The sequence below is a fragment of the Quercus suber genome, unplaced genomic scaffold, assembly GCF_002906115.3.
Source record: "Quercus suber isolate HL8 unplaced genomic scaffold, Cork oak 2.0 scaffold_310, whole genome shotgun sequence".
NCBI classification, from domain to species: Eukaryota; Viridiplantae; Streptophyta; class Magnoliopsida; order Fagales; family Fagaceae; genus Quercus; species Quercus suber.
This window is the reverse complement of record NW_027069766.1, coordinates 424720-447578: the sequence shown is the minus strand read 5'-3', so window position 1 is coordinate 447578 and position 22859 is coordinate 424720. Positions and strand designations below refer to the sequence as shown.

General features: G+C 33.9%; 3 protein-coding genes across 6 annotated transcripts; all 3 read right to left on the bottom strand.

The window, feature by feature from the left end:
- Nucleotides 1-519: 519 nt before the first annotated feature.
- On the bottom strand, nt 520-5873 carry LOC111992112 (O-fucosyltransferase 13). Of its 4 annotated transcripts, XM_065782685.1 has the most exons (8): nt 5748-5873; nt 5088-5208; nt 4464-4628; nt 3781-3860; nt 3294-3364; nt 3099-3187; nt 2195-2416; nt 520-1516 (listed from the first exon to the last, which is right to left on the bottom strand). In XM_065782685.1, the coding sequence occupies exons 3-8, from the start codon at nt 4589-4591 to the stop codon at nt 784-786; spliced, it is 1323 nt and encodes a 440-aa protein (XP_065638757.1). In that variant the 5' UTR covers nt 4592-4628; nt 5088-5208; nt 5748-5873; the 3' UTR covers nt 520-783. The 4 variants fall into 4 exon arrangements, with proteins under 4 accessions (XP_065638757.1, XP_065638756.1, XP_065638758.1 ...); XM_065782684.1 differs by lacking the exon at nt 5088-5208; XM_065782686.1 differs by lacking the exon at nt 5088-5208 and having other exon boundaries at nt 4464-4604; nt 5748-5870.
- Nucleotides 5874-8130: 2257 nt separating this feature from the next.
- On the bottom strand, nt 8131-9881 carry LOC111992222 (eukaryotic translation initiation factor 1A). Its single transcript, XM_024024088.2, has 2 exons — nt 9747-9881; nt 8131-8839 (listed from the first exon to the last, which is right to left on the bottom strand). The coding sequence occupies exon 2, from the start codon at nt 8812-8814 to the stop codon at nt 8386-8388; it is 429 nt and encodes a 142-aa protein (XP_023879856.1). The 5' UTR covers nt 8815-8839; nt 9747-9881; the 3' UTR covers nt 8131-8385.
- A 4284-nt stretch (nt 9882-14165) lies between these two features.
- On the bottom strand, nt 14166-20993 carry LOC112009920 (U4/U6 small nuclear ribonucleoprotein PRP4-like protein). Its single transcript, XM_065782697.1, has 4 exons — nt 20728-20993; nt 19256-20178; nt 18251-18583; nt 14166-14662 (listed from the first exon to the last, which is right to left on the bottom strand). The coding sequence occupies exons 2-4, from the start codon at nt 20170-20172 to the stop codon at nt 14566-14568; spliced, it is 1347 nt and encodes a 448-aa protein (XP_065638769.1). The 5' UTR covers nt 20173-20178; nt 20728-20993; the 3' UTR covers nt 14166-14565.
- Between the last annotated feature and the right edge of the window lie 1866 nt (nt 20994-22859).

Below are 22859 nucleotides of genomic sequence, written 5' to 3'. Positions count from 1 at the left end.
AAAACTAACAATTGAAGATCCATCAACCAGTCAGTTATACAAGATTTCAAGTGATAACCAATAGAAGAAATGCTGCTTGCAATAGAGGAAAATTCTGTCTCCTGGGAATACATGTGGAAATTTTCCTGTATACCCCAGATCAAAGCTTGCTCAAAGGTGAACCAAAGCATTAAAATGGACTTACACTGTCCCTTTTTCACTCAAAGAAGGGGAATGTGATCTTAGGAAATCTTGTAACCTAAAGCATATGACAGCTGCAATCAAGATGCTCAAGGCTTCAAGCATACCAATTATACTAGTACTGATCGATGAATGAATCCTTTTTGCCTACTTGTAGAAACATTCTTATAATGTAACATTCATCTAATCAATCTCAATAATTCTAGTGTGGTCTGCAGGTATGATAACCATCAAAACCAATGAATACACAATTGAAATCTTAATCATAGATTATTCTGAAAAGCGGTTTTTAAATAAAACACATTAGTGCATAGGTAATGTAAAGAGATGGATTAAGAATTTATGAATGTAGCAAAAGGAAACTTGTTTAGTAGAAAAAGTGAAAACAGAATGGTTAGGTGCAATGCCCAAACTTTGGCCAAGAGATACATAATTAAAGTCAGTCAATAACATTAGAACTTGTAAAAACAAGATATAAGGGGAAAACTCTTATTCTACAAGCCCTAAATTATAGAAACACCTAACAAAAAAACTGCTTCTAGAGTCATATCACATACAAAAAATGAAGAAATAAAATATATGGCCAGAAAGATGAACCTGAAATCACAATTTGAACTCACAAAAGCAGTCAGGCAAAGCAGAACCTCTCCCCATGACATAATCATCTAGATGAGCCTTCCATAGGCCTTGCATCATATCTTTCCCACTAAAACCTTGTGAAGTGAACTCTGCAAAAGCTCTTCTGCTTAAGAAAAGGGTTTTGTACAAGCCCTTAAAAGCTCGCATTGCTGCAACCATCTTATCCATATTTCCAAAATATGTAGCCACATAAGAATCACTATTAATAGACACATAATAATCCAATGCAGCTTTTGTGTTCCCGTGCATACTTGTGAAATCCTCATCACTTAGGAGGCTAGACTTGGTAACTACATTGGTGTAGACAGATGTTAAGCCTTCAATTTCCATCAGACCATCCCCAGCTGCCAAATATATATTTGTGTCTGTTGGAATGGAAAGTGATTGGAGTATGAAGGCCGTCTCATTAGGGGTAAGAGGACATTTTCCCCGTTTTCTCCACACGTGGGCTAACTCTCCAGTCCATGGTTTTCTATCTCCTCGTGCTGCTTCAATGGCTTTGACAGAAGATGGAGAAAGACCTGAGTATTCACATTGGCTGTATGCTACCATGTCAGGTTCAAATCGAAGGTGAAGTGAGAGAAAGGGTTTGGGTATGGCTTTTAAGAGCTCAGAAGCCTTGTTCTCCAAGGATCTAGTGAGGCGCAACGCACTGTAACAAGCTTGACAAAGGGAAGCTTTTGCATACAGAGGATACCTACAAGAAAAAGAAAGTAGTCAGCAATAAACCATTAATATCAAAGATATGGTGGATTTTTTTTTAATTACTATTTTTTTTTTAAAGCACATAAATATGGAAGTTAAACCAATCTTGTTAGACATCAAAACTCATATGAGAATAAAAAAGATGTTCAGTCAACTTTCAATTTATCTTTTTTTTTTTAAGTGAATAATTAACAACGCAAATCAAGTACAAGGGTGCATATGGGAAAAAAAATCGAACAAACAACATAGGCTAAAACATAGAACAGCTATAAGCCCAGGGAGTCCATAAAATCTAGGAGCCCCTCAATTGAAGAGGACATTCGGCGCAATATCCACTCATATAAACTTCAAAAACACATACTTCAATTCATCTGAGCTTCTGGCCCTCAAAGCACCTTATCATTCTCAGCACTAAATGAAAGTTTCCTAAAATAAGAAACAGGTATATCCACAAGACCCAATCTTAAGATATGTGGCCAGCACCTCACATTAACATGTTGAAACCAGACCACATGTTGCATTTGACAGTTCAACTCTATATCAAAAAACTAATGGCCATTATACATCTCATTAATCATCTCCGAGTGGGATGAATTTCTCAGTCACAAGTCACAACAATACGGTTCCAATGCCATCACTAAGCGGGAAATATAGAACTACAAGGTAATACCTATCTCTTCTTTGGCTCATTGCTGGTGTAATTGAAATATAATGATGTTCCAGCAAGGATGGAAGAACACTTTCAATGTAATCAAATTGGACTTTGCGTTTGCTACAGTCTACTCGAAAAGGTTCTTTTGATGCAATTTCTGGTGGCAACTCTTTGACAACCTTAATAAACCCATTCATCTGTTGAATAAAGTATTCAACATCAAATACATCTGCAAAACCACTGAGGTGAAACCAAATGGTTATGAAAGGATACTGCCTTAGTAAAAAGAAGATAAATTTTAAAGGATTATGAAAAATGAAAGAAGAACAACATTACTGTTGTTGCTTGAGGAAACCTTTTAGCCATTGACACATAATATCATACAAATAGAAGCATTTTATAAGATCAAATCATAGATAAAAGAAGGCTTATTCTATACAGTTCATCAGACTAAACTGCTGAAATGAGAGAATGATCAGAATATAGATGAGAAAAACACTTATCAAACCATCTTGTTAGCCTTTGAGAGTTAATTAAAAATTAAAATTGAAGCCCAATTGATATGATTATGAAGGTCAAAGTAGAAGTAAAATTATTTAGGACCAAAATCCAAATAATTTTAAATGTAAAGCCCATCTCTTACTTCACTGTCCTATTACGTTTTAAAATTTTGAGTGACCAAAATCCAACTTAAGCCAAATTTTAAGAACCAAAAGTATAATTTACCCTAAATTCATTCTATCAACTGTACAAAACAAAACAAAAGGAAAACTATAAATTATTTATTATATAATTATATAAAACAATACATTTTATTCATATACAGTCAATTCACAGCGAACAAATTCTTGAAACGTAAATAATAATTCTATCAGATTTCATAGCTATCTCGTCAACCTTGATAAATATAACCATAAATTACCTTGATTCATTCCAATATGCAGCCACTTCAAACTTTGGCAAAACCAAGGTTGCATTTAACAAACGGGCAATACCAACACCATCACATAACTGCAGTCATTATAAATAATAAACATTCTTTTATCAAAGAAATAAAATTAAGAATTTTCAAATTAGATCTCAAAGTTGCAAATACGAAATTCTCTTAAGCACTCACATCTCTTCGCATCTGATTGAGCCCACCGTAGCAATCAACTCGGATATATCCATTATTCTCAAGTGGCAAAGCTGCAGCATTTCAACAAAAAACCAATGCAATTGTCTGCAATGAACGTCAATTAAGATTGACTCAGAATATCACAAACCAAATGGAAACCCTATACCAACCATAATTCTCTTTCCATCCCAAACATAATTAAAGAGTTCAAAATTCTTGATTTTGCAAATCATTCCTTGGTGACTTTCCAAACTCAAAGATATACATGACAAAACAATTATAGAAGGCCCAAGAACCCTTATTAAGTTCTCCATGTAAACTGCTTTCCTTCCTCTTCAATTTTAAATGACTACGCTCCATATTTGGCAAACAATTATTATACCCCAAAAAATTCATTTGTAGGCTATCTGCCAAATCCTTTATGTATCCCATAGATCCACAAATATTTGTCAAAGACACAGAAATTCAAACTTGAAGCTCCACTTACCACTTAGGCGTCCTTGTAGCCACCACTTGCAAGGCCTCCACTCCACCACCCTCCGGACACTCCATATGTCCAATTTCCCTCTACATCCATAAATTCATATATCAGATGAAAAAAAAAAAAAAAAAAAAAAAATCCAATTTCCCTCTGCATCCATAAATTCATATATCAGATGAAAAAAAAAAAAAAAAACCAATAACAATAAAACTGTGGAAATATTTAAATTTTTTTTATTTTATCTTATGCCCTACCCATGCTTATCAATTTCTAAACATTGACAACCTCCCTCGCCTAATAGGGAAATGTTAGGATCCTAGTACTCCGATTTCTTTTCTTTCCCCATATTTTCTCAAGAGATGAACCAAAAAAAAAAAAAAAAGGAAAAGGAATTGACAATATTCTGTTACTGACAAACAAGAGAAGAATTATGTCCATTCAATTAACTGACTTAGCATAAAGTTACTTATTAAACATTAAAAAATAAATAAATAACTGAAACTTAGACACAAAGTTGTGGAGTAATTATTTCCTAAACAACCCAAGCATAATAAAAAACGTTTACAACAAAAATTTATAAATCTGCGTTGAAAATCTTCTTTTCCTCCATTTTCCCTCACTTTCTAGCAAACCAATCACAGCAGAAAAAAAACCAAAAACAAAATAACATCCCCAAACCTGACACTTACACTGTTGAATTGGAAGAAAGCACGGTCTGGGAAAATGGAGAAGGAGGCAAAAGCAAAACTATGCCAAGGACGAGAGAGAGAGACACCACTAGGATGATAAACAAGGGTTTCACTGACAAAACCATCATTTGATTTTTCTTCCTGAATTTCGAACTTGCATTAGACCTGCATTAGATATAAAAAAAATATGGACTTACTATAAAGAAAAGACAGAAAATTAAATTGTCCCGGTGAACACAGAGAACATAGAGGCTATCAAGTGTGAAAGTTCCTACAAAATTATGCTGGTTGTAAACTTTGCTACAGAAGATAATGCTAGTTTTAAGCCTACCGATGCTTCATTCAATGAGACCACAATCAAATTGGCATGATACAAAGCATAACAAAACCAAATTGCACTAAAAACTAAAGTATCCATTTGGATTAGCTTTGTAGTTTATTTTCTTATGTCAAACTTTTTAAAGCCTTTTTTCTCTAAGTAAAACTGTACTTTTGCCCACTTTCAGAAATTAGCATAAAGCTAATCCGAACACACAAATAGTCCCTTCTATAGGGTCAGCTTATAAACAACACAATCCATACACAGGAAATTTATGCCCATCTCGTATTATTCCAATAACTTACCCGAAGACTTACTACTCCAACTCTTTTGCTTTTTTATTTTTGATAATGTAGGGAACCTTTCTAAATAAGAGCCCTTTGGACTTGCCTCTAGCTAGTAAAATTTACTGGCAACTGACCCCACCTGCCAAAACCAGTTGCCAGGTAATCCAATGGCATTAGCCCCTAACGGGCTATGCAATTTATGCACATGATCAGGAGCAAGGGCTAAGTAGTCCAACTCCAAATGATATTAAGTATTAATAACATTCATTAAATTTTCAGTACTACTTCAACTTAAGATAAATACCATCCATTAGAAGTTACCCCAAAAAAAAAAAATTGAAGATTAGTGCTTAAGTGAGGAGCACCATTGAATGTGTGAAATGGGTCTCTTTATATATTTTTTTAATTTCTAATACAGAATTCAGAATTTACTCTCTCTTTTTTCTTATACTAAATTCATTGGTTTTTGTTGAATTACTTACATCAGATCTGCACCAAAATCACTTGTGTGACCTTTGTGGAAATTCAAAAACATTAAAGAAAGAAATCAAAGATATATATCATTGAATTGATTTAGCTCTCAAATGCGAGTATATGAAATTGAAAGCACAGGAATTTCAATAGCTTAAATCTGATGAGAGATCTAATGAGTATCAAAATAATGTGGATTTCAAGTACCTTATGGAAGCAGATCTAAGTGAATCTCCAACGAATCTGAGAAAAGCTCCAATTTTTGCGATTGAATCGAAAGTTTCAGAAACCCTAACCCCCAAATTATAAGTCCCTCCCAAATGGAAGAGAAAGAAAACTTTTATGTTTGTTTTCAAAAGGTACCCGCGTTGGGTAAAACCCGGGTCAGTATCAACCCGTTTGGATCTGTGTCAAGTCAGACCCGATCCTAAACAGATTATTTATAATAATAATAAAAAAATATGACACAGCTTTATTTATTTTTTTGGTTTTTTCAAATATCTTTGGAATACTATATTATCGATGAAACACTTGAAGTACTTTACAGTTTACATAGAAAATTTGAACTATATAAATATATATATATATATATATAAATACTTATATTTTAAACATGATTTTTTACATAGAAGAATGTGCTTTTTATTTTTAAAAAAGCATTTAATATATTTATAGAAAATTTGAACTATATAAATATATATATATATATATATAAATACTTATATTTTAAACATGATTTTTTACATAGAAGAATGTGCTTTTTATTTTTAAAAAAGCATTTAATATATTTTTTTATAAAATAGTTTACACAGATTTTTTTTTCAAAATGATTTTTGTTAATTTAACTTTTTTTTTAAAAATAAAATACTTGAAATATTTGATATGAAATACCCAGTGCTTTAAACATATTTTTTCCCCCACTTTTAAGTATATTCTCTGACAATATCTTTTTTTAGATAGAGTATGGTATGATAATATTTAAGCATGTAATGTATTATACTAATACGTAGTATAAACTAGGACAACTTTAATCAAAGGATGGAAGTGGCATTCATTCATCTAAAACATGTATCTAAAGTTATGAAAAATCCATTCTATGATTAAAGTTGTAAATTTGTAATACTTATATTTAGTAATTATTTAGTATACATGTGGCTCTAAGAGCTTAAGCACAATAGTTAGAATTGATTTTGTTCGATTTTTAGTTTTAGAGTTTGAGTTCGGGCGAGGCTTCCCTCTTGTGGATAGGAGCACAAGACGGGACACAAGATTGACACATACTCATTTTAAGACATATCTCAGTATTGTCTCTCCTACAGTGCTCAAAACCTATTGAAGGGAAGTGAAGCTAAACCCCTTGAGTTATGTTATGCTCTTAGAGCTCACATGTATACTAAATAGTAGTACAACTTTCATCAAAAGGATGGAAACCAATCGGCATAGAAATAGCTTAGAAGTTAACTTGTTGAAGGATAAATCAAATGAACAAAAATGACTTAAGACTTGGAGATTATAGTATGTGCACTGCTATTGCTATTCAATCATAACTAGCTACAAATCTTGGAGCATAGAAATTGGTGTACTCTTAACATTGAATGTGTTCTTGCAAAACAGATCCTTGCTCGAATTTACCCGTTATCTGAAGCATGTATGGAAAGTTGAAGCATAATTGACGATTCACTCAATTATGATTTACAGTTTGGAACACTCAAAACTTCAAACACTATTTATGATCAATTCAACGTTTCTACTTTTTGCTAGGTCACATTTAAAAGCTTACCTGTTCAACCCTATACCAGACCAAGTGAGCCCAAGCTTAAGTACAGTATTCATATATATTACCACGTGAAATTTACAGGAAGACTGGGATGATTGCAAAATGAGTAGCAACACAAAAAACGAGGTTTCAGAACAAACCAGAAGCAACAACTATGCGCAAGGGAGCGCTAGCTTATCGCTACAGCAACATCTGAAATATATTTCTGACATAAGTTATAAATCTACTCTATCCTATCAGTAGTAGCCACAGATCTGTTCAAAGAGAGAACAAACCAAAGCCTATGGCAGAGAACCCAACAAGGGCTAGACCGCTAGAGCAGTGGATGGCACCCCACCTTCCAGAAACTCTCCAGTTGAAAACCATAAACAAGCAGCTTGAGGCAATTGAAAGAAATCATAGATTCATACTAGGGCAAAAGGTTTACTGGTCTAGTAGGAGATGGAAAAAGAAGGCTGTGGCTCAAATGAGGTCTCTGTTCAATTTGACAATAACTAACTGCACCAAAAGAGAAGGATGGATTTAAGCCTACCAACAAAGAGGGGCTTAAGGATCCCAGATGATCCCATATTTTTACCAACACTAAGGACTATAGAACTGAATATCAGTCTATCCTCCCGAAGAGGTAAATTTACGATAGAAGATAATACAATTCATAATGTAGATCAAATGTGCAAAACCCCAACTTCAACCATTCAAGCGAGAATCCATATAGTTGACCCTCAATCATCAAATAACCCACTGATGTAGAGCAAAAATAAATTCTAAAGAATTGCACATCTCTGCCAATGCAAAATTTAGAACAGAAGAATCTAAAGAAACTTTAAAAATCATACTCCATTGAGGAAATAACCAAGAGCGAGTTTATGTTATACAAGCATGATCAACGGTTTGGTGGTGGTGGGGTGGTTGGGGGGGTGGGGGGGTGAGGACGACCAACATCCATAGAAAGAAAAAAGGGCAAACATAACAGACACTAATTAGTAAGAGAAGGTGTTACATGGAATAAGTATCACTTAACCATTACTCTTCAAAATTAAAGATAAAATCTACACACAATTCCAAACCCTATATCTTATCAATATCTTCATCCTCAAACTCAATATAATCGTCACCTCCACCTTCCTCCTCGTCATCTATGATGCCTTCATTGAGACGTGTGTTCTCAGGAAGCTCTCCATATGCCTTGAGGAGCCTAGCTTCATCTGGCATGTACTTGAGGATCACATCAGCCTTGTCGTCCTGGTAGTCACGAAGACCAACGAGTATGATATCACCGGCTGCAATCCAGACCTTCTTGTGCATCTTCCCTCTGATATGGCAAAGGCGCTTGGAGCCATCAATGCACATTGCTTCACACCGGCCATTTCCCAACATGCGAAGCACTTGGGCATACTCCTGCCCATCTTCCTTGAACACAAGCTCACGCTTTTCATCATCTGCTTCATTCTTTCCCCTCTTTCTGTTTTTTCCTCCCTTTCCCTTATTCTTCGGCATGGCTAGTTGGCTACTGACTCTGTTACTGCACCAGAGCAAAACTAATTATTAGTCCAAACTCCCTAGTAAATGAAACAGGTTCATGAATTCAACCTTTGCGCATGAAATGATATATCAACACAAACACAGAAGAAAAAACTCAATAGTTCAGTGAAAATACATATATCAATAGGAGTTCATGAATAATTTGAATTTAGTGGTAAAAACTTATAATTAATCAAAACCCACATAATAAAATGGCTTCAGAAGGGGAAAAATACAAAATAAAAAAGTAAATAAATGTAAGAAATCATAGACTCCAGTTTTTTTAGCAAAACAACACATATATAGGGCCACAATTTTAAGGTTCAAGGAAAATATAATTCCACATAATAAGGAAAAAAAACAAATAAACAAACAAACCCCACCAACCAACCAACCTCAGAACCCATCACTGACAAAACAATTCAAACTCAACCAAAAATTTGTACACCAAAAGTTAACTTTTTAAAATTTAAAAAATTAAATATTCTTTTATATATATATATATATAAAATAAACCTGAAAATTTGTAAGGCATAATAACATATTAAAATCTAAAACCCAATAAATCCCAAAGCCCACATGAAGCATGAAAATTTCTGATAAGATAATAACAGAACAAACCCTAATCACATAGAAAAACAACAATAATCCCAACAACAAAACCCTAGAATATTTTTTCCCCAAAATTTCAACTTCAGGAAGAAAAATGACAAATTTTCAGAAAACCCAGCAATAGCAAACATAATCATCATCAACATAAGCTAAAAAATAAAATTTAAAAAAAAATTTAAAAAAAAAAAGCTTCGATCAACAACAACAACAACAACAACAAAACCCTAAAATTTTAACAAGAAAATCATATAAAATTAAAAAAAAAAATAAATAAATAGTAAAGAAACGAAGAGTACCTGGGTTTAGCTAAAGATTGCTCTGGGAGTTGTTTTTGATTTGATCGAAAATATCCGAATGGTGTGGGTTTGAGACCCTAGCTCCCTTTTTGTACCACAAAAAAGCTCGAGTTAGTCGGTGTAGGTTTCGGCCTCGACCTAGGGCATATTTTTGGGCTTTTAAGTTTAAGGTATCAATTCTCAAATTAAACCCCAGCCCATCTACAAAGATTGGCCTTTTTTTTAAAATTCGATATGTTATAAAATAAAAAGGGAGGGAGTAGTTGCAAGAAATAAAACTAAAGAGTTATTGGACTTTTGCATTTAAGTGGGCACCTACTTCCTTTTTTTTATTGCCAAAAGTACAATGAGTATTCTCTTGAAACGTTATATATATCATCTTCTTTACAACAATGCTCTTATTTATAGTCTTTTGCATGCGGTTGATTAACTTGATTTTAACAAATTTACTGAATCAAGTGGAATATCATTGGACCACTTTGGTGGCACTAAGGGCTGAAGTTTTACCACTAAAATTTTACGCAATACAAAGTTGAAATTGGCAGGTGTTCACAACAAAGACCACCTAGCACATGCAATAAAATCTAACGGACAATTATCTAAATTTCCAACGCGATACTTTTAACTTTTTAAAATTTAAAAAATTAAATATTCTTTTATATATATATATATATAAAATAAACCTGAAAATTTGTAAGGCATAATAACATATTAAAATCTAAAACCCAATAAATCCCAAAGCCCACATGAAGCATGAAAATTTCTGATAAGATAATAACAGAACAAACCCTAATCACATAGAAAAACAACAATAATCCCAACAACAAAACCCTAGAATATTTTTTCCCCAAAATTTCAACTTCAGGAAGAAAAATGACAAATTTTCAGAAAACCCAGCAATAGCAAACATAATCATCATCAACATAAGCTAAAAAATAAAATTTAAAAAAAAATTTAAAAAAAAAAAGCTTCGATCAACAACAACAACAACAACAACAAAACCCTAAAATTTTAACAAGAAAATCATATAAAATTAAAAAAAAAAATAAATAAATAGTAAAGAAACGAAGAGTACCTGGGTTTAGCTAAAGATTGCTCTGGGAGTTGTTTTTGATTTGATCGAAAATATCCGAATGGTGTGGGTTTGAGACCCTAGCTCCCTTTTTGTACCACAAAAGAGCTCGAGTTAGTCGGTGTAGGTTTGGGCCTCGACCTAGGGCATATTTTTGGGCTTTTAAGTTTAAGGATATCAATTCTCGAATTAAACCCCAGCCCATCTACAAAGATTGGCCTTTTTTTTTTAAATTCGATATGTTATAAAATAAAAAGGGAGGGAGTAGTTGCAAGAAATAAAACTAAAGAGTTATTGGACTTTTGCATTTAAGTGGTCACCTACTTCCTTTTTTTTATTGCCAAAAGTACAATGAGTATTCTCTTGAAACGTTATATATATCATCTTCTTTACAACAATGCTCTTATTTATAGTCTTTTGCATGCGGTTGATTAACTTGATTTTAACAAATTTACTGAATCAAGTGGAATATCATTGGACCACTTTGGTGGCACTAAGGGCTGAAGTTTTACCACTAAAATTTTACGCAATACAAAGTTGAAATTGGCAGGTGTTCACAACAAAGACCACCTAGCACATGCAATAAAATCTAACGGACAATTGTCTAAATTTCCAACGCGATACTTACAGTGTGGAGAACGTCTTATATGAGCCGGGCCTTTATGTCTTTTGTGAGACTGAGATGTGGGCTACACTATTTGTGGGCCGACATGCCAGTCTCACAAACGGTGGATGCACCTAGCTCACTAGATACTTTCTCCTATAATGTGAGAGTGAGCATTTAAATCTTAAATATTTTCATTTGAAACACAAAAAGTATTAGTTGAACTACAATACTCTTGACATAGCCCATCCTATTGAGTACTAGATTAAAATGAAAAAAATGAAAAAAAATAAATAAAAAACCTAAACACATGACATATTGTAATTTTTTACCCTCTTTTAAATGACATTGTAATTGATTAAGTACAAAGTGAAACGTTAATAGTGGAACATTGGCTTTTTATCTGGATTAATGTAAATTTCAAGCATTTCTTTTTATTGGCAAATAGTGGGAAAGGAGGAGATGGATTCAAACCACCAACATTAGACACAAAAAAGCACATTAGCAGGAGCTTATCACTTGAATACCTCACTTTTAAACAATATAGATACTTTTCAAAAACTATCATCTAATGTTCTCCTCAACCCGTCAGACAATACTGACGAAAAAGGGGTATCTAATGACATGATAGAGTCAAATTCTTCAAAAATGTATAATAAAAATTTAAATTTTCTATTAAAAGGTTGACAAAATTCCTAATGGCTAGGATGCAACGTGCTCTATGACAACAATTAAAGATATTATTTTGTTTAATATTCTAATTTAGGAGGAAATTACAATTACGCCATAATTAACAAGGGAAAATGTAATTTGTTATTTGAAAAAAAGTTTGAATGTCTTTACTGGATAATAAGAATGAATTGGATAGTTTTGTTTATGGTGTAATATAATTTAAAATTATTTATTAAATTGATAAAAGTTGTGTGGAGGATATTTTGTCATTTCATAATTGTTTTTGAAATTTAAAATTTTACCCTTAAAAAGAAAATGTGAGTTAAACTGTTAAAAGCATGTGGTTTAGGTTTTTGTAATTTCCATTGACTTGCAATTTGGAAAGATATAAAATAACAAATGTTATAAAATGAAACTTGTATTAGTGTTTGTTTGGGAATTGCTTATTTTTATTGGCTCATTTGATAGCGTATATCAAAAAATATAGTTTTTGGTAACTTTTCTCTTAAATGTGTTAAAAAAAAACTAAAAGTAAGTTTATCTAAATAAAATAAAATAAAAACTAAAAATTAGATTTTTTTTTTTTTTCTCTTAAATGTGTTAAAAAAAACTAAAAGTAAGTTTATTTAAATAAAATAAAATAAAATAAAAACTAAAAATTAGATTTTTTTTTTTTTTTTAAATAAAAAAGGACTAAGACAAAAGGCAAAAGAAAAGCAAAACTTTTTTCAACAATTTCCAAATGCACGCTTAGTCGTATAGATTGAAATCCAAATATAATGGACATGCAAGAATCATAAATACTTGGTGAAAATTATGATCTAAACTCACATAATATACACATCTAATTCAACAAGTTGAACTCTGATGTTATGCGTATAAATAAAGTCAATTATTTCTCTTTAAGTGCATCCGGTCCACAACTTACTACCAGTAATCCATCATGCTGGAAGGCTAGCCCATAGACACACCCTTTCTGTGAACTAGAATAGACTCTCTCGTCATTGTAAAAGCTATAACCTTTTTTTCTCCTGTATTATTTATAAACAATTGTTCTTAGTTTTTTGATTGATAAGTTACGCATACATCTCCCTTTTTTTCTCCTATATTATTTATAAACAATTGTTCTTAGTTTTTTGATTGATAAGTTACGCATACACCTCCGATAGAAGCTGACAACCTCATGCTTTACCTAACACATATAAAAGGAGGAGATGCCAATTGAGCTAAAAGCCTAAAACTCTTTGTTGGATGTATAAAGAATAAAATTTAATTCACTGCTTATATGTTCGTATAAATTTATAATTGTTGAATTCAATGTGTTAGATATTGTAAGTGTTTTGAACTTAGTCTACTTTGGAGCCAAATTCAGGCTTCGCCATTGCCAGTGACTAATAATGTTTGGAAGTTAAAGCAAAGCTAATTGAACAGTTTGTGATGGAGAGAAGTTTGAGTCTATTCTCATGTTATGGCTTCCCAGAGATTGAAATGGCAACTGAATTTATCAAATACCACTCTGAAGCCGAAGATTGACTACTTTGATCTGTATATAACAGAGTGACAACTCCAACAAGGCATCTCTAATGAAAAAAAAAAAAAAAACACCCAAGGAAACTCTAGATCTGTTACCAAGGGACTTGTAGCTAAATTAGTACCTTCCCATGGACAAAGTACTTGAAGGTTTAAGGGAAAATGGTTTAAGCTGTGGGTTAACAGCATATTGTAATTATCTTTAAAAAAAATAAAAAATAAAAATAAAAAAAGCCTGCTAAAAAGGCCTAGAATAAGTGTTCCAGAATTGGGTTCAAGTCAAGTTGAAATTTTTTGCTCTTCGTACTCTCTAGGTTAATTCTTATTCCTGAATAATCTAGTGCTGATCAAATCAGACTGCTTCTATCAGATACTGAGAGCCTCTGGTAGTTCTTGACTAATTCTTGCGCCAGTGGCATCTTCTCTGCTATTCTTCTCCCTGACATAAAAAACAGTTGGCCGTAGTTTCTGTAATGATCGGTATTAACAAAAGACTGAAAGTACAAGTAATCAACAATTATCAATGCGCAGACTCACAAAGGAAAACACAACACAGTTTTTCAACACTGCATAGACTCACTCCTGTTTTCTTGCTGGATGATTTCACAACTATCACTGTAAAGATTAGGTACACCAAGCATTTCGGTTAGTATGGTTCCTCTCAAAATCTCTTACAACAAATTATCTAAGTCTGATCAGAGTTTGAAAAAGAAAAATAACAAGGTAGATGAAACCTAAGTCAGGAAAATGCAGTATATAATGAAAGCTTCCATATACCCATAAACCATATCTCTCATAGTTAGAAGTGCAGCTCCACAATAGACATTTTGAACTTGAAGCAACCTGTGCTTTGTTATCCACTCATCCCTAAAGGATTTCTAGCCCAAAAAATCCAGGAAATAGGATCCACCAATATTTTATTATCTCCAGCATTTAGCAACCTAGTCCACATCCATAGCCTTCTCCTTGCTACTGCTGGACCAAAGCTTAATTTTCCGATCATGTGATACAGTTGCTATATAACGCCCATCTGTCATAGAAAGAAACATTTAGAAGTCAGAAGCAGAAAATAAGCCATCAAGCAAAAAGTTGCCACACATGATACAACTTCTAAGGTAGGACAATTCAAAAGTTTCAGAGCTGATGCATGCAGCATGTTTGATTGGTGCATGTGCATGCAGTTTGTACATTTTTGGGTGCATGCAGTTTGTACATTTTTGTGTGCATGCACACACGTGCACACAAACACAAACCTTTCGACGAACCATCAAGGGATTGTGGATAATTCACATTTTAACTTGATTACATTTATTGATTCCTAATAAAATTAGGGTTCTAGCAGTTTAGATTATAAATTGTGTTATTTTATATTTTTGACAAGGCCATAGATGATAGAACCCAGTCATGATTGCTACATGTAGTTCCACGTACCATGTTAGCTATATACCAACAACAGTTTTTTTTTTTTTTAATAAGTAATTGTAATCTATTTATTGATTCCTAATAAAATTAGGGTTCTAGCAGTTTAGATTATAAATTGTGTTATTTTATATTTTTGACAAGGCCATAGATGATAGAACCCAGTCATGATTGCTACATGTAGTTCCACATACCATGTTAGCTATATACCAACAACAGTTTTTTTTTTTAATAAGTAATTGTAATCTATTAAATTTGGAAAAGCGCATACAGGAAGTATACAGAGATTTAAAAAAAAAAAACAGAAAGAAACAAGAGAAAGAAAGGGAAGCTATAAGATTAGAGATACAAGTACAATGAGTCTAAAAACTCCATTAGACAAAAGGTTGAGAAAGTAAAAGAGTGTGTCGCCCATTCGAAGAGAGTTTTCAAGAAAAGAAATTTGAGATTCGGTATAAAAATCTCCTTCCCCTCAAACATCCACTGATTTCTTTCCCTCCCAATGCACCATAGAATACAGTATTCAATATAGCAAAGAAGTAACACTGGAATAAACCTAAAACCTAAAGTTTCTCTCAAAGTTGCTGACTAAATCAAAATTCAATAAAAGCATCCAAACAGCAATTTCTAAATTATTTTCTACCCCTATCTTCTTTTTCCTATTCCCCAATGGTGTTGCATGTCCCTAGAGCATTTATTTAAAGCAGTAAATGATACCATGACATTTTACAACATAGTGCATCTAAGCATCAGAAGCCACAAGTCAAAAGGATTGATGAGCTAGCGATAATAGAAACCACAAAACTGTTTCAAGGAGCTTTGAACTCACTTACTCGTTATTGATCTAGATTTTTGACACCAATTTATGTCAGCCTGTAGATTGCATGTCAATGTAAAAAAACCATGCAAGACCTAATGGTTGGCAATCTCGAAGGGGTGTCTGATATTTGCATTTTGCAAGCAATGTCATTAAAATTAAGGGGAAAAAAGGAGCACATTTAAGAATATAATTCAAAACATTAACCAAAAAGAATAAGGAAAGAGGAGAAGAAAACCACAACTGCATCTCCCAGGGGTGCAGGGACAGAAAATTAGAAAGGCTGATGTGGCAGGAAAATTATAAATAAATTTTCAGAATCAAAGGCAATGTTTCTCTCAAACATCGCTCATAGTGAGAGGAAAGAAAATGATAAGAGAGAGAGAAGAGAAAGAGAAGAAAGGCGATAGGTCACAGGAGAGCAAGGAGTGTCTATGGGCTAGACTTCCACCGTGATGGATCACTAGCTGCATCTTGTGGACTGGATGCACTTGCTCGTGTTTGGGACCTTCGAACTGGCAAAAGTATTCTTGCCTTGGAAGCCATGTCAAGCCTGTGAGACTCAAAACTCATCTGCTTTTCTTTTTCCTTTTTTGGTGTTGGGGGAATAAAGTCATGTTTATATATTATATATATGTACATGTGCATGTGCTTTTTGGTTGTATGTTTAACTGATACAATTATGTTTCANTTTCTTTTTCCTTTTTTGGTGTTGGGGGAATAAAGTCATGTTTATATATTATATATATGTACATGTGCATGTGTGCTTTTTGGTTGTATGTTTAACTGATACAATTATGTTCTTCCAATCTCTTTTTTTAGGTTTTGGGAATCAGCTTCTCTCCAATGGATATCATTTAGCCACGGGGGTGAAGACAATACCTGTCGAGTCTGGGATCTAAGAAAGAGAAAAACTTTGTATACAATACCAGCGCATTCTAACCTCATTTCAGAAGTAAAGTTTGAGCCTCAGGAAGGATATTTCTTGGTAACTGCTTCCTATGACATGACAGCTAAGGTGTGGGTCCTTTCTGAGCACCATGATTCCTACATAATAATTTGAAGTTTAACCTTCTGTTTTATTTCCTTTTCTGATTCCTATTTTGTTTACATATCATTCTTCTTGGGTGTATTTTCAGATTTGGTCTGCCCGAGATTTTAAGCCTGTGAAGACACTTGCTGGTCATGAAGCAAAAGTCACATCCTTAGATGTTGCAGGAGGTAAGTACCTGACTGTAGATATGTTGAGCATATGGCTAGATTCTGATTTATTTCCTGGTTTCTTCATTTAAGCTTCTTAATAAATTGATGCATGGAGGAAGTGGAGATACACTACTCCAATTACCTTATATCTTCTAGGATTTAGTAACTTCATTTTTTACGTAAATACATTTTACCCTTACATATTTATTTACATATGTTCTGTTACCTCTTTTATTCCTTTATAGGATCCAAAATTCTTATAATCATATTATATAATTTAAAAAACTAGAGCTTCCACTTTCATGAGCTTAAAGAGCATCAACGTTGGTGGTGCCAAAAATTTAGATTCTACAAACTGTAGGTTCTAAATAAATTAATACCATTTCAGCTTAATTTATTAGTCATTTCTCAGGTTTACCTGTTGCAAGTAGGTAGGACATTTGCACTTGCCTGGGTATTAGATCTCTTACAGATGATGATACCCATCTATTAAAGGGAAAAAAAAAATGCTCAAAGAGAGAGATTTCAGTTGATATTTGGTTTTACTTTGTAGTAGATTTTTTGCAGTTCACAGTAATTGATGGTTTCATTACTTCTTTCAGTCTCAATGAAAAATATTTAGACTGTCATCCTCTAAATCATATGGAACTTGTTTGTTAAAAAGAGGATAATAATAAGCAGCTAAATTTTATTAAATTAATCACTGCTGTCTCAAACTTAATTGGTTTTTAAATTTTATGTGAAATCTTGATACTGTGTGATATCGACTATTGAGTCCTCTACAAGTACAGTTTCTTGCTTGACCTTGAATACATTGTTACACAGTTGCATAAATAATTCTGCTTTCTGAGGTGGGAAGTGCTTTGATTTTACTGTAGTTATCATATTCATTTCTTTCCCCTAGTAAAAGAGTATTTGACTTTGTTTCATGCTCATAACGTTAGTGAGTGTATGTACACATTAGTTGAGCTTATCTATATGTGAATGCCTATTTATCTGAGTAGTTCATTGGAATGGTAAAATTACACTAATCATCATGAGCTGGTAGCAGTACTAAACTCATGGTTTTGTTACAGCACAGCATCAAGCTTTATTACCGTAGATAAGATTCTAAAGATGATTCCTTAAAGATGCCTCCCACCCCGACATTTTTTTAGTTCTCTTCCCTTCCACCAAGGGGTGGGAACCATGCCCCTCTACTGTGACCTTCCTGAAGAAGCAACTCCTCCCCATTTTCTACATCCCATAATCTCCAAGTCTTGTCAAAGCTAGTAGTGCCCAAGTACTTCCCTGAAGGATGGAAGGAAATGCGTGCAAGGCGGTCCAGATGGCCCTCAAATGTCCTCAACAAAGATCCTCTAGTGTCCCACAACCTTGCAGTACGGTCAGCAGAGGCAGTAGCTAGATGGTCATGCACAGGAGAAAATGCGACATCAGTAGCACGCTCTGTGTGTCCCTTCAGTGTAGATTCCTTTTCAACATTAGGCATTTTCCACAACTTAGTAACGCCACTTAAAGAACTGATAGAAGCAAACAATATCTGGTCAGTTTCATGTACCATTGCAATTTGGCAGCATATAAGTCTTTCAATACCATAATAAGAGCACAGCCATAGATCAGAGCCTCATTACCAATCATACACCTAGAAGTTTTTAAGTTGGGAAGCAGGGCAAACTCAATATTTACCTAAAATTCCTCTGTAAGTGTTTATTCCTTTACCCTAGGAAAAGGGAGGGGTGCAACAGCCAATTCAGAGGACTTGACATCATGTACTCTTTCAGACCATTGTAGGAAACCCATCATAATCAGTTAAATAGTGGGTGGGCAATAAAGTATAAACATTAAATCTGCACTTGAATGCTAATAAAAAGGATGTACTCTAGACTGTAAAATATAATTTTAGTTGGAAAATGAATGGAAGGAGGGGGCTTAGATCCTTTAACTTTTTTTGATAAGAAAAAAATTATCAAATTTTTTTAGATGATTAGAAATGCTTACACATTAAATATACTGCCCCACAGTTCAAACCCATACACTTCCCCTGCTCCCCCAAGCAAGGTCCTTTAAATTGAACTTGTTCACAGTAAATGGTAAGACATAATGGCTATTAACTCATATGAATAAAGTAACACGTATGTCTAGGCATGTGTGTGGGTGCAACGAGAGAGAGAGAGAGAGAGAGAGAGCAATACCAGGTAGCCAACTTTTCTCCATCTCGTGAGAAAGAACAACCAGAGAGTGGCCGGTCATCCCCAATCTCACTGCAATCAAGCACCAAATTCGCTGCCTGCCCCAGAGCCCAATCCAATTCTGCATCCATATCTTCATCCGGATCATCCCTTTTCCTTTGCTCACGTCTAATACGCAAAGCTGCCTGCACAAGAGAGTACCTTGCAATCTCAACTCTAGCATCCTTAAGAGTCTTTGTCCCTTCTGTATAAAAGGGATATTCAATAATTTCTTCCTCAACATCTGCTTTTGCAGCAGTAGCTGCAGCCTCTTCCTCCTCATGAGCTTTCATCAGTTTCTCCAACTGCCCTTCAGCATCCAGTTTTGCCATAATCATCCGCAGCCTCTCACGTCTTTCCATCTCTCTTTCTCCAAAAAGAGTCATAGGTTCACCAAGCTTGCGAAGACGAGTCCTGACAGCCATGTCATTAGTAGGCACAGCAAGAGCTTTAGCACGACGCTTCATCATAAGCTCCTGTATTGCTTTTTCCTGCCGCTCTCTCACCAGTCTGCTCTCCTCAGATATCTCATATTCCCCAGTTGTACCTGGAGCAGTACGGGTTGGACCCGAATCTTCATTGTCTGAATCCGAGTCACTCTCTCTCACCTCACCATTTTGCGAAATGGGCGGCCTTAAAACAGGAGGGCGGACAGGGAGAGGTGCCAATGGGCGAATAACCGGGGGAGGAAGAATTGAAGGAATTGGAGCAATAGGAGGAACAATAGGAACAGTAGGAGGCACAACAACTGGTGGAACTATAGGTTGGATTGGCTGAAGTGGAGTAGCATGAACACTGGAAACCAATGTTTGACTATCAGGACGCAAATCAGATGCCTCTGTAGGAGAAGTTGATGCCGGGTTTTCCTCGTCCACCTCCATGATAGCCTAACCAAGGAAAAATCAAAATCAAAATCAGACCAAAGCATTTATGTTAAATAAAAAGAGCTTATGCAGTGAAACCAAACTCTGCTTTACAGTTATTTGCCATGTACAATTACAAAGCACAGCACAAGATTTACTTATTGGCTAAAACAAAACCAAACCCAGATAAAGCCAAACATCTACTCAAGCTAAGCATTCAAAAATGTTTTCTGGGTAAGTGAAATTAACAAGCTGGGAGAAAAAATTAAAAATAAAACAACTTTTGTAATTTCTAACGGGCCCACTCTATCAAACCATTACAAAGAACCTAACTTAACAAAAGAAACAAGCCGAACTAGGCATATTTAGTACCAGAAACAAAAATGGGTTTGTGGAACAGAAGAGGGTTTTGAACAAACAGAACTGAAAGTTATGCATTTTCAGTCAGGCTATTCAACGAACAGGTGGTGTGCACTAGTGAAACGCAAATTCAGGGAGCAATCTCACACACCCACAAAAACAAACAAGACTTTACAAACAAAATATGCATATATGAAAGGAAAAACACGTTACCGGTGGCGATTAAGACAGTCAGACAGTGGCGAAAGATTTCCCCTCTCTCTAAGTCTAGTAAGATTGTGCTTTCACAAAACAGATGGGCACAGTAAACAGTTGTAGTGTTACGAACTTACAATCAAAAACTAGTCGCACGATGTATTTGTTTTTCTGTTGAAACTCAAACGAAGATGAAGAAGAAGAAGAATGGAGCTCAAGCAGGTTCGGCCGTTTGGGTATGTGATTTGGGCCGTGAGTCCACTAATGGAAGGCTGTTTTTACTAATGGAAGAAAACAACTAACCATAAATACCATAAATTTGAGGGGTGTATTTTGTAATTTACAATTTGAAAATGTTTTTAAATTTTGTAAGTTTTTTAATTAAAAATGCATTTTCCATTCTTGTATTATATGAGGTGAGATATTTTGTAAATAATGTATTATGTGATTTAAAATTTGTTTTAGTAATTTTTACAAACAATTTGTCCTCTATAAATGACTATACGTCTTAAATAACCTAAAGAAGGAAAAAAAATATATATATATATATATAAATCCATCACTTATAATAGAAAAAATATACAATATATTTTTAAGAACAATAAAAAAAAATACAATACTTTAATAAAATAAGTAAAGTTTAATTTTATTAAGAACTTACTAACATTATGCTGAGAATGTGACATAATTTTACCCTTTTAAATATTATTAGATATTAGATATTAACATAGATGAGTGCTTTGTTTTGTTTTAGTATACTTTATTACTTTTAAAATATAAAGTTTAAGAATTATATTGGGCCTTTATTTTATTTTTAGAATTTTAATAGAAAAAAGTCTAGTATTACAACAAATTTGCACAATATTTTTACAACAATATTCTTTATTTTGAGTTATGGTAAATCTTGGTATAATTTTTTTTTCTTCTATTCATTATATTTTGAGTTATGGCGGGTAGACATCTTGCTTGTTCTTGCCGTGACTTGTGAGGATTTATTGAGTCCATAGAGCTTCAAAGGTAATAAGTTTGATGAAAAAAATAATTATTTTAAAAATGTCTTATACTTGCAAATTCCATGTACAATGTTTTAACTTGGTTCTTAAAATTGGCATATCATCTGGTTAGATGTGCGTACCATATTGTATGTTTACACATATGTATTTTTTTTTAATTCTCTTTAATGAGCGAAACAAATTTTACTATTAGAAAGTTTTATGTATTATTAAAATAAAAATGAGAAAGTATTAAAAGAATAAGAAAAAAGCCCTGTCAGCCCTGGTTGTATGGTGTGCTGACTATCTTTTTTACGTTTTGTCATGCAATCATGCAAGGGGAGTTTTGCTTTTACCAACCCTCTAGCACTATTTCTAGTCCCCAACCACCCATTCTGCAAAATTTTTGTTGTTCGTCTCTTTCTTTCATGTAGTTTGTGGATAAGTACTAAAGTTGCTTCTTTTGTGGAATCAAAGAGAAAAGAGGAGAGGGTCAGAATAATGGAGCAAGAATGAAAGGGAGAGTGGGTTAGGGAAAGTCTTCGGAATTGGATGATCAGAAAGAATAACTCCTTGTAGAAACATTCTTTCCAAGTCCTCCAATTTCATTGGTTTCCTATTATTCCTCCCTTTCACTTGCTTTTCCTATACTTTGGTTAATGGGTTTCTAGGACATCTTAATTGGCCAGGTGCTCTTACTTTGTTGGTCACCCTTTCATGTCTATGTCACCATTTTTGTACTTATTAGTCCTACTAGCCTCTTCTCCATTAAAAGTTATCTGAGTGCTCATCAAATTGTAATTTTGACCCAGATTTGAACCTTGTGCAAACTTAGTTTGAGCCAAGTTTGAGTCTTTATCGTAAAGAATTGGTGTGATGGGTGAGTATCAGTGTATTGTTGTGAGTCTTGTGACTATGAAACACTCGGTGGTTCTGAGACTAAATAGTTTTGGTTTGGGTTTTCCTTAATGGTTGAGTCATAAGTGTATGCCAAAGTTTTAGTTCCAATTCGGTTTCTGATAGAACCGCCAAGGTGGCCTAGGAAATTGATCACAGAGGATACAAATTGTTTTCCTTCTTGGGGTCTGTTGGAGGTAAGATTGGAATTGTCCATTTTGTATTTTCTTTGAAATATAATTTAGTTCTTCTTAAGGCTAT

What these genes read in the sequence shown, in the direction of transcription:
- LOC111992112 (XM_065782685.1), bottom strand. Translation starts at nt 4,591, where the DNA reads ATGATGGTTTTGTCAGTGAAACCCTTGTTTATCATCCTAGTGGTGTCT. An exon ending in TCAATCAGATGCGAAGAGAT is followed by an intron (nt 3,188 to 3,293) that starts GTGAGTGCTTAA and finishes TAATGACTGCAG; the next exon opens with TTATGTGATGGTGTTGGTAT. An exon ending in GCATATTGGAATGAATCAAG is followed by an intron (nt 2,417 to 3,098) that starts GTAATTTATGGT and finishes GTTTCACCTCAG; the next exon opens with TGGTTTTGCAGATGTATTTG.
- LOC112009920 (XM_065782697.1), bottom strand. Translation starts at nt 20,172, where the DNA reads ATGGAGGTGGACGAGGAAAACCCGGCATCAACTTCTCCTACAGAGGCA. An exon ending in GGAGAAAAGTTGGCTACCTG is followed by an intron (nt 18,584 to 19,255) that starts GTATTGCTCTCT and finishes TGCTTCTATCAG; the next exon opens with TTCTTTAAGTGGCGTTACTA. An exon ending in GGTCACAGTAGAGGGGCATG is followed by an intron (nt 14,663 to 18,250) that starts GTTCCCACCCCT and finishes AATGTTTCTTTC; the next exon opens with TATGACAGATGGGCGTTATA.
- LOC111992222 (XM_024024088.2), bottom strand. Translation starts at nt 8,814, where the DNA reads ATGCCGAAGAATAAGGGAAAGGGAGGAAAAAACAGAAAGAGGGGAAAG.